We start from the raw sequence: 12,264 nt of genomic DNA, 5'->3' as shown, positions 1-12,264 counted from the left end.
GGAATTACAAAAATATTCATTGGAATGCTGATTTTCACAGTTGAGCTTATAAAACTGACATTTTTAGGGGAATGACTATCCCCGAGATGTTTGGGTTCCTGTATCCAGAGATTCTAAGGGGAGTTTGAAAAACCTCCTCTCTTTGCTGTAAAAAGAAAAATTTGGAAGGAACATTATACACACTCTAAATTAGAACCTTATATCTCCAGAATTCCTATCTCAACAGAGAAGGTGGATATGACTTGGAATAACTACTCCTTGAACACTGAATTTATCCTCATAGGATTTACAGATCAACCAGAGTTGAAGAGCCTCCTGTTTGTGGTGTTTCTCACTATCGATGTGATCACTATGGTGGGGGAATCTTGGCCTGGTGACATTGATTTGTATGGAGCATCGTCTTCACACACCAATGTACATCTTTCTGGGCAACCTGGCTCTGATGGATTCCTGTTTCTCCTGTACAATTATCCCCAAAACGTTAGAGAACTTCTTTTCTAATGACAGAATGATTTCCCTTTATAAATGCATAGCACAATTTTATTTTCTCTGCCTTGCTGGAACTACAGAATGCTTTGTCCTGGCAGCAATGGCCTATGATCGCTATGTGGCCATATGCAGCCCACCGCAGTACCACACCATGATGACAAAGAAAGTATGCATTCAGATGACCACAGTGGCCAACATAGCTGGAAACCTGCATTCCATAATTCATGTGGGTTTTTTCTTTAGATTAACTTTCTGTGAGTCAAATAAAATTAATCACTTTTTTTGTGAAGTTTTTTCATTATACAGACTTTCCTGTGTTGACCCTTATATCAATGAATTGATGATATTTATCTTTTCAGGTTCAATTCAAGTCTCCACCATTGGTAGTGTCTTAATATCTTATTACTACATTCTTTTTACTATTTTCAAAATGAAATCAAAAGAGGGAAGGGGCAAAGCTCTCTCTACTTGTGCATCCCACTTTCTCTCTGTCTCAATATTCTATGGTTCTCTTCTCTTTGTGTACGTTCGACCACATTCAGTTAAAGAAGATGATGAAGATATACCTGGTGCTGTTTTTTATACTCTAGTGATCCCTTTATTAAACCCTTTTATTTATAGTCTAAGAAATAAGGAAGTAATACATGCTGTGAAAAAAAATTATAAAGAAAATTTTATAACACTTTAAAAGAAATATAATACCCTGTGGAAAATTAACTTAAATTTGGTAATATGTTTTTCAAATTCATGGAATATTGAGAAAGTAGAAAAGGACCACTTTGTCCTTAGAATATTCAATTACTAAAACATGATATTATAGGAGTCAAGTTCAAAAAGGAGAGATTCTGGTATAATGTATTGCAAAATCTAAGCCCTATCTCTCAGCAAGATTGAACTATATAATTCTTCTTCAGGTCACACACTGTGTCAAAAAAATATTAGCTAAACTATTAGCTAATTGTTTCAATGGGTAAAAAATTACAGTTTTCAGCAAATACGATGAATAGAAGCCAGTTAGATAAAGATCACCTCCATTTAAATTAATTTAAAACAATGACTCTTGGAACACTGAAAATATTAAAAAAAATTTATTGTTGACAAAATTCTGGAATTCCAAAGCATGATTGTACAATCTCTGGCACATTCCAGGTTCTCAAGAATTAATCCTTTCTTAACAACACCAAGTGTCAGAAGTAAACTATAGATCTTTGATTATTAATTTTCTTTGAGTTTATTCATGAGAATATATTTAAATATTAATTCACACAGAATATTCTCAAATCAAGTATATGTTCACCTTTAAAAGGGGAAATTTTGTTATATATATTTTATATATATTTTGTCACAATTAAAAAATACTGAAACCGGGATATAAGGGGGGGAGTCAAGATGGCGGGGAAGTAGGAGGAGGCACTGTTTCAACCTGTACCCTAAAGTGAGCTGATTACCTACCAAAGAATTCCGACCACCCATGAAATCAGCCTGAGATCAGAATTATACACGTCTAGATCTCTACAGGAGCAGAAGATGCCAGTGGCAGGTAAAGCAGACTGGGAGCTTCGGACTGATATCGGAAGATAAACAAAAGGGGGAGGGAGCCACCAGAGGTGACCAATTGGAAAGTAATACCCCAATATGAGAGTGCCTTGCGTCTGGGGACCAGCATTAACTTGGAGTCTGGTTGAAAGCACTCAAAAAACAAACAGCAAAGGATTGCGGGGGGTAATAGTAGGAACCTGGGCGGTTAGGGTCAGGGACCTAAGTCTCCAGACCCAGGACAGCCTCCCCTGGCGCTTAGCCAGAGAGAGTGCAGCAGAGAAATCAGGTCTCCGTCCATGAGCCGCCGGTGCGTCTGAATGCCAGCAAGCCTGAGAACGAGTGGGGTCTGGCTCCCCTGAGGGGCTGGGAGACTGGCCAGAAGGCAACCCTGAAATGCGCACGTCCCACACCCTCCCTTGGGATAGGTGCTCATAGGCACTAGCCTGGAGCTCTGGCATCCGGAAAAACCAGACATTCCCAGCCCGGGACAGCGGGAAAGTCTCAGTGTGCGATCTCTGCTCAGAACCTCACTGGCCGTCTGGAGCTGCCTAGACAGCCACCGCTGCCCTGGTTTTGGGTACGAGGAGCTCTTGCATCCCCAGGGACAGTGACTCAGAACCGACTCTGCCAGCAGCTCTTGCAAAACATTCTGAGGCTTCTCTCTGAGAGGGAGGTCGGGGTGCAGTTTGCTCTCTTCTAAACCTCCAAAAACAATCAAAAGCTGTCAAGGCAAGAGAAAACAGATGAAAGAACATAAAAACCCCCAGAGAACAAAAGCCTGAAAAAAAAACAGTTTCCTCAGAGCCCAACCCCTTGAGGGGAGTAGGAGGACCTAACTCAGGGAACATCATTGTCTGAAAACCCACGTGGAAGGCCCCTCCCCAAGAAAACCAACCAGGAAGGAAGAAAAAAAAGAAAAGGCTATAAGAGAACAACCACCACTACTTCATAAATACAACTTTTATTTTTAACTCTTTACCAATATTCTGGTTCTTTTTTTTTATACATAGAGATAATTTTTAACCTATTTACCACCACACTGAGATGTCCAGTATATCAAATTCTTTAATAACCTTCTAACCTGAACTTTTTGATACATACACCCGTGTTTTTCTTTTGCTTTTCTATTTTTTTAATTCTTTTTAAATTTTAACTTAGTTTAGTCTAGTTTATTCTTTTTTAATTTTTATTTTCTACTATACATATAGAGTTAAACTTCAAGGTAATCCCCTTTCCCCAATCAATGCTACCCCTATAGGCAAACCAGTTTCTAATCCCCCTGTAACTTAGGAAAGTTGAGTCTCTTAACAAAAACATCAAGATACATTCAGGAAGAATCAAAATAACCTTCCTCACCCACACTGAGAATTTATAACCACTCTCCCAATTTTTCCTTCTATCAGTGTTTCTGTGAATTTGTGTTTGTCTTGATAATATATAAATCTTATACTTGGGGTTCTTTCTGATGAGGTTCTTCCCTTTTTTTTTTTTTTGCTTATATATATATTTTTTTCTCTTGTCATATACCTTTATCGGTCTTTTTGTTTGTCTGTTTTTGTTTGTATACTTCACAAATCTTACCCTGTGGCCCATTTAGGCTGAGCCTTCTCTTTTATCTTCCCTTTTTTTCCTATCTCTCTCTCTCTCTCTTCTTTTTTTTTTTCCTTTTTTCTTTTCCCTTTTTTTTTCTTCTTCTCTATTTCTTTTTCTTTTCTTTTTTTCTCTCATTTGGGTGGGGAATCCTGATTACACAGAAGCATTCCAGGGTACACATTGACTGCACCACAGTCGATAAGTCCAGCTGCTTCTGTTCAGTCATCTCTTACCAAAATGACTAGGAGGAGGAATACCCAACAGAAGAAAAATACAGAGGATGGGCCTTCTGCAACAGAGCTAATGGCTATCGACATAGACAATATGTCAGAAAAGGAATTCAGACTAACAATTATCCAGGCAATAGCTAGGTTGAAGAAAGCCATGGAGGACCAAACAGAATTGATTAGGGCAGAACTGAAAGCCACCAGGGATGATGTTCACAATGTTAGGGCAGAACTGAAAGCCACCAGGGATGATGTTCAAAATGCTCTCAATGAGTTCCAATCCAATCTAAATTCTCTAAAAGCTAGGGTAACTGAGACAGAAGATAGAATTAGTGATCTGGAGGACAATCAGATACAGAGAAAGGATCAGGAGGAAGCCTGGAACAAACAGCTCAGAAGCCACGAAAACAGAATCAGGGAAATAAACGATGCCATGAAACGTTCCAATGTCAGAATTATTGGAATCCCTGAAGGGGAGGAGAAAGAAAGAAGTCTAGAATATACAGTGGAACAAGTTGTCTATGAAAGTTTTCCCAATCTCATGAATGGAAACAACGTTCATGTACTAGAGGCAGAGAGACTTCCCCCCAAGATTTTAGATTCTCAAAAGTTCTCGTGACACCTTGTAGTTAAAATGAAGAATTATACTTCTAAACAGACCCTCTTAAAAACAGTTAGGACAAAGGAACTCCTTATATACAAAGGAAAGCCCATTAGAATAACATCAGACCTGTCCACAGAGACCTGGCAAGCCAGGAAGGGCTGGCAAAATATATTCAGAGTACTAAATGAGAAGAATATGCAGCCAGGAATACTCTATCCAGCAAGACTGATATTCAAAATGAATGGAGAGATAAAGAGTTTCCATGACTGGCAAGGCTTAAAAGACTATGCAACCACCAAGCCGACACTGCAGGAAATATTAAGGGGGGGTCCTATAAAAGAGAAAAAAATCCTAAGAATATCATTGAACAGAAATATAGAAACAATCTACAGACAGAAACACTTCAAAGGTAACACGATGTCAATAAAAACCTATCTCTCAATAATCACTCCCAATGTGAATGGCCTAAAAGTGCCCATAACATGACACAGGGTTGCAGATTGGATAAAACGACAGGACCCATCCATATGTTGTCTACAAGAGACTCATTTTGAACCCAAGTATACACTTAGACTGAAAGTGAAGGGATGGAGAAGCATCTTTAATGCCAATGGGCCTCAAAAGAAGGCCAGGGTAGTGATTCTCATATCAGATAAATTAGATTTTAAACTAAAGACTGTAGTCAGAGATACAGAAGGACACTACATAATTCTTAAAGGGACTATCCGACAAGACGATCTAACAATTGTAAATATCTATGCCCCCAATATGGGAGCAGCAAATTACATAAGAAAACTATTAATCAAAATAAAGAGTCATATTGATATGAATACAATAATAGTAGGAGATCTTAATACGCTTCTCTCTGAAATAGATCATCGGAGCAGAAAATTAATAAAGAAATAAGAGCATTGAATGAAACATTGGACCCAATGGACCTCATAGACATATACAGAACATTCCACCCTAAAACAACAGAATACTCAATCTTCTTAAGTGCACGTGGAACCTTCTCCAGAATAGACCACATACTCGGTCACAAAGCAGGAATCAACTGATACCAAAAGACTGACATTATTCCCTGCATATTCTCAGATCACAATGCTTTGAAACCAGAGTTGAATCACAAGGAAAAGTTCAGAAGGAACTCAAAACCTGGAAACGAAAGACCACCTTGCTTAAGAATGCTTGGATCACCGATTGACTTATTTCACTAAGCATGATACCCTCTAGTTCCATCCACCTCGTCACAAATGGCAAGATTTCATTTATTTTGATGGCTGCATAGTATTCCATTGTGCATATATACCACCTCTTCTTTATCCATTCATCTGTTGATGGACATCTAGGTTCTTTCCATAGTTTGCTATTGTAGACATTGCTGCTATAAACATTCAGGTACACGTGCCCCTTCAGATCACTGCGTTTGTATCTTTAGGGTAAATACCCAGTAGTGAAATTGCTGGGTCATAGGGTAGTTCTATTTTCAACATTTTGAGGAACCTATCATATGATCTCCCTGATATGAGGACATGGAGATGCAACATGGGGGTTAGGGGGATAGGAGAAGAATAAATGAAACAAGATGGGATTGGGAGGGAGACAAACCATAAATGACTCTCAATCTCACAAAACTAACTGGGGTTGCTGGGGGGAGGTGGGGTTGGAGAGGGGGAGGGGTTTATGGACATTGGGGAGTGTAGTTGCTATCGTGAGTGCTGTGAAGTATGTAAACCTGGCGATTCACAGACCTGTACCCCTGGGGATAAAAATACATTATATGTTTATAAAAAAAAAAATTGGAAGGGGAGGTGAACCATAAGAGACTATGACTCTGAAAAACAACCTAAGGATTTTGAAGGGGTGGGGGTGGGAGGTTGGGGGAACAAGGTGGTGGGTAATAGGGAGGGCACGTATTGCATGGAGCACTGGGTGTTGTGCAAAAACAATGAATACTGTTACGCTGAAAAAAAAAATAAATCAATTTATAAAAAAAAAGAAAAGAATGCTTGGTTCAACCAGGAGATTAAAGAAGAACTTAAACAATTCATGGAAACGAACAAGAATGAAGACACTTGGTCCAAAACCTATAGGATACAGCAAAGGCAGTTCTAAGGGGGAAATACATAGCCATCCAAGCCTCCCTCAAAAAAATTGAAAAATTCAGAATATACCAGCTGTCTCTATACCTTAAAGAACTGGAGAATCAACAACAAATCAAACCAACTCCACATGCAAGAAGGGAAATAATCAAGATTAGAGCAGAGATTAATGAGGTAGACACAAGAGATACAGTAGAACATATCAATGAAACTAGAAAATGGTTTTTTGAAAGAATCATAAGATCAATAAACCATTGGCCACACTAATCCAAAAGAAATGAAAAGAGAAAAGCCCAATTTAATAAAATTATGAAAGAAAAGGGAGAGATCACAACTAACACCAAGGAAATAGAAACAATCATCAGAAATTATTACCAACAGTTATATGCCAATAAGCTAAGCAACCCAGATGAAATGGATGCATTCCTGGAAAACTATAAACTCCCAAAATTGAACCAGGAGGAAATTGACAACCTGAATAGACCGATATCTAGTAATGAGACTGAAGCAGTGATCAAAAAATCCCAAAAAACAAGAACCCAGGACCTGATGGATACCCTGGGGAATTCTACCAAACGTTCAAAGAAGAAATAACACCAATTCTCCTGAAGATGTTTCAAAAAATTGAAGGAGAAGGAAAACTTCCAGACTCATTTTATGAAGCCAGCATCACCCTGATCCCCAAACCAGGCAAAGACCCTACCAAAAAGGTGAATTTCAGACCAATATCACTGATGAATATGGATGCTAAGATTCTCAACAAGATCCTAGCAAACAGGATCCAGAAGCACATTAAAAAGATTATCCACCATGACCAGGTGGGGTTCATCCCTGGGTGACAAGGTTGGTTCAACATTTGCAAATTAATCAGTGTGATAGAACAAATCAATAAAAGAAGGGAGAAGAACCACATGGTCCTCTCAATTGATGCAGAAAAAGCATTTGACAAAATTCAGCATCCGTTCCTGATTAAAACGCTTCAAAGTATAAGGATAGAGGGAACATTCCTGAACTTCATAAAATCTATCTATGAAAGACCCACAGAAAATATCATCCTCAATGGGAAAAAGCTTGCAGCCTTCCCGTTGAGATCAGGAACACGACAAGGATGCCCACTCTCACAACTCTTGTTCAACATAGTATTAGAAGTCCTAGCCATGGCAATCAGACAACAAAGAGAAATAAAAGGTATCCAAATTGGCAAGGAAGAAGTCAAACTCTCTCTCTCTGCAGATGACATGATTCTTTATATGGAAAACCCCAAAGCCTCCACCCCCAAACTACTAGAACTCATACAGCAATTCAGTAATGTGGCAGGATACAAAGTCAATGTACAGAAATCAGTGGCTTTCTTATACATTAACAATGAAAAGACAGAAAGGGAAATTAGAGAATCGCTTCCATTTACTATAGCACCAAGAACCATAAGATACCTGGGAATAAACCTAACCAAAGAGGTAAAGGACCTCTACTTGAGGAACTACAGAACACTCATGAAAGAAATTGAAGAAGACACAAAAAGATGGAAGACTGTTCCATGCTCTTGGATCAGAAGAATAAACATTGTTAAAGTGTCTATACGGCCTAGAGCAATCTATACTTTTAATGCCATTCCGTTCAAAATTCCACTGGTATTTTTCAAAGAGCTGGAACAAATAATCTTAAAGTTTGTATGGAATCAGAAGAGACCCCGAATTGCTAAGGAAATGTTGAAAAACAAAAACAAAACTGGCGGCATCACGTTACCCGATTTCAAGTTTTAGTACAAAGCTGTGATCAACAAGACAGCGTGGTACTGGCATAAAAACAGACAAATTGACCATTGGAACAGAGTAGAGAGCCCAGTAGAGACCACTCTATGGTCCAATAATCTTTGACAAAACAGGAAACAATATACAATGGAAAAAAGACAGTCTCTTCAATAAATGGTGCTGGGAAAACTGGACAGCTATATGTAGAAGAATTAAACTCGACCATACTCTTACACCGTACACAAAGATAAACTCAAAATGGATAAAAGACCTCAGTGTGAGACAGGAATCCATCAGAATCCTAGAGGAGAACATAGGCACTAACCTCTCCGATATCAGCCACAGCAACTTCTTTCAAGATATGTCTCCAAAGGCCAAGGAAACAAAAGTGAAAATGAACTTTTGGGACTTCATCAAGATCAAAAGCTTCTGCACAGCAAAGGAAACATTCAACAAAACAAAGAGGCAACCCAAGGAATGGGAGAAGATATTTGCAAATGACAGTAGAGACAAAAGGTTGATATCCAGGATCTATAAAGAACTCCTCAAACTCACCTCATACAAAACAGATAATCATATTGAAAAATGGGCAGAAGATATGAACAGACACTTCTGCAATGAAGACATACAAGTGGCTATCAGACACACGAAAAAATGTTCATCATCACTAGCCATCAGGGAGATTCAAATTAAAACTACATTGAGATACTACCTGACACCAGTTACAATGGCCAAAATTCGCAAGACAGGAAACAATGTGTGTTGGAGAGGATGTGGAGAAAGGGGAACCCTCTTACACTGTTGGTGGGAATGCAAGTTGGTGCAGCCACTTTGGAGAACAGTGTGGAGATTCCTCAAGAAATTAAAAATAGAGCTTCCCTATGACCCTGCAATTGTACTGCTTGGTATTTACCCCAAAGATACAGATGTAGTGAAAAGTAGAGTCATCTGTACCCCAATGTTTATTGCAGCAATGGCCATGTTCGCCAAACTGTGGAAAGAACGAAGATGCCCTTCAACGGATGAATGGATATGGAAGATGTGGTACATATACACAATGGAGTATTATGCCTCCATCAGAAAGGATGAATACCCAACTTGTGTAGCAACATGGATGGGACTGGAAGAGATTATGCTGTGTGAAATAAGTCAAGCCGAAAGAGTCATGTATCATATAGTCTCACTTATTTGTGGAACATAACAAAGAATATGGAGGACATGGGGAGATGGAGAGGAGAGGGAGTGAGGGAAACTGGAAGGGGATATGAACCATGAGAGACAATGGACTTTGAAAAACATCCAAAGTGTTTTGAAGTGTTGGAGGTTGGGAGGTTGAGGAACCAGGTGTTGTGTAATAGGGAGGGCACATAGTGCATGGAGCACCGGGTGTGTTGCAAAAACAATGAACACTTTTACACTGAAAATAAACAAATTAAAAAAAAAGAATGAAATGAAGAGTGAACACATACAGTACAGATGTTCCATTAGCATCATGTTAATACTTTAAAAAGTTGCTGATTTTAGGAGTCATATATTTTTCTGCTAATAAAGGACAAGTGTTCTAAATTTGCTGCTCCATTCTCTGATGATTAGACCCTATTCAACAAATATTTTAGAAGTCATTAACATCTTTATTTTGTCCTTTGATATAAATGTGATATTTAAGTAGAAAGCAATTGTTTTTCAAAAGGAAATCAGCACTACAGATAGAATTTTGAAGACATATTTGGAATGTGTCCACATACCTTGATATGATTTTCTAGGTAAAAATTATATGAGAAGCATTTTAATTTTTTTCATGTCTGCATGTATTATTTTAAAATCTTAGAAACAGAATTTTATCACCTACATGAAAATATTCCAAAGAAGCTCAGTGAGGTTTGATTTATCTTAAACATAAAGAAAAATTGAGCATATTCTCATTAGTGTGCAAGCGCAGATGATTACAAGGGAATATGGTAACTTACTAGGTAAATATTGGGAAAATCCTTTTAAAAATTAGCAGTTAGTTTTCAAAACAGAAATCCATCATTTTGTAAATATATTCAAGGATGCACTCTTTACAGCAAATGTGTATTTGTGAGGAAATGAGGATCTAATATAAAACACAGGGGGGTGGGAGAGACAGTAATGTAGAAATAGAAAATGTTATCACAGAAGCCTGATGAGAGAGTTTGTGTGTGGTCAACAGTTCCATATAATATAGTCAGTTAATTAAGATAATAATAATTGACAAATGTGTTTTGGATTGGATGACTAGGAAATGACTTTGATCTTGATGAGAGAGCAGTGTCATCAAAATAGAGGGGGAAGATGTAAAACCAGTTACCACCTGAACCTCCCAACTCCTCTTCTTATCCTAGCATGCACCTAGACTCTGGTTACTTGCCTTGTCTCATTATTCATTCCTTAAATATGCCTATACATTGAAACTCCCATGATTTTACCTTTAATTATGCTCTCCTTTCAGCCTATAAATCCTTAACACACATTTTCTGCTTATTGAATCTAATTTATCTCACAAGAAACATAGGAAATGTCATCTCTTTGTAATGTTTTCTCTTAGTCCTCTAAGTCACTTCCTCTTTTGTATTCCCATATACCTTACTTATAGTTCTTTGTGTTTTTATAATATTTAACTCAGCCTCAGCTGCTCTATATACATTTGTGTAAGTGATTTTACTCTCTGAATTAGCAGCTCCACGAGGGCAGGATTATTTCTTACTTATCTATGATGGTTCCTTCCCAATCCTACCCCTACTGTGGGTTTCTCTCTAATCAATGCTGACTCAGTGACTTGTTTATTGTAATTATCACTTGATAAGTGTTGAATTTAATTGAAATTCTGTAAACATTTTAATAAACACTCTTTGAAGGCTGCTGTTATCTGTTATATATACTAAGATATGTGTAGTGTGAAAAGTCAGAAAGAAAATTAATCCACCTAAGAATAAACAAGATTTTCATATGGAGAAGAGCTGGCCAAACATACAAGGGAAGCACAGGTAAGAACTCTTGTGTTACAAAGACAGTCAGCAATTTGCATATCAGGAAGTTGAGAAGTCTTCATGGAGGGAATCAGACCTCCTAGAAAGACAAAATAAGATTTGGGTAAAGGAGTAAGTCAAAGAGGGAATTTTAGATAAGAAGTAGATTCTGAGTAAATATTCTAAGTTAAGATGTAGCTCTAGTGCATCAATGAATTGAAAAGTGATTGGTTTGTTTCTGTAGATAGATTCTTAAAGGTAGATGGTAGAAAATAAAGTCATGGGTATTACAAACCCAGTGTATAAAGTCCTTGCAATACTGAGATAAGGGACAGAAATTTGGTTTGAGAGTAATGAAGAGCTAAAGACATTTCCAGTCCATAAGAGCATATGTACAATAGAAAAATATGTTTCTAGAAAACCAATTAAAAAGTTCTCTTATGCTGTAAGAGGGAAATGAAACAATACAATTTCAGAGTTGTTTCAGAAGATTGAATCTATAGGAGTCAGTCAGATTAATCAAAGGGAATGAAGAAGACTGCAACTTTCATAGAAATCACATTTTTGCCTCTTTTCCATAAATCCTAATCTCTCTCCTAATCTTGGTTTAACTCCCACTTCTTCCATTATTAATCAACATGATTTTTTTCTCTTCACTATTGTTTTCAAATAAAGAACACTTGAGAGAGAGACAGAGGAAGAGATTGTGCAAAAAAATCTAAAATATACTTAGGCTGACTTTAATAAAAGCCATTTGATCTAACTTCAGAATGCCAAAGGATATCCATCTTTAATTGACACCTTTTGGTTTACTTCTGTTTTGGGAACTGTATCTCTCACGCTAAGAGTCTTTACAGAAATACCCAGATGCTAGTGCCAAGGAATCCCTCTAGAATCAATGGAAAACTTTAACTTTACCCTAAGGCTAACATAATTAATGTCACTGACCTACTGGTAGAGTGTGCTAGATCA

The 12,264-nt window shown here is 37.7% G+C and overlaps 1 protein-coding gene across 1 annotated transcript; it reads left to right on the top strand.

Moving 5' to 3' along the window:
• Positions 1 to 237: 237 nt before the first annotated feature.
• LOC123940491 (olfactory receptor 5K1-like) lies at positions 238 to 1,159 on the top strand (the record flags this gene model as incomplete). Its single annotated transcript, XM_046003339.1, is given in 2 exon segments — positions 238 to 357; positions 359 to 1,159. Coding segments are annotated over 2 exon segments (921 nt in total), but the record flags the coding sequence as incomplete, so codon positions are not given.
• Positions 1,160 to 12,264: the final 11,105 nt, after the last annotated feature.

This window comes from Meles meles, chromosome 4 (assembly GCF_922984935.1).
Source record: "Meles meles chromosome 4, mMelMel3.1 paternal haplotype, whole genome shotgun sequence".
NCBI lineage: Eukaryota > Metazoa > Chordata > Mammalia > Carnivora > Mustelidae > Meles > Meles meles.
Note: the sequence above shows the minus strand (reverse complement) of the source record. Positions and strands in the feature narration are given on the sequence as shown.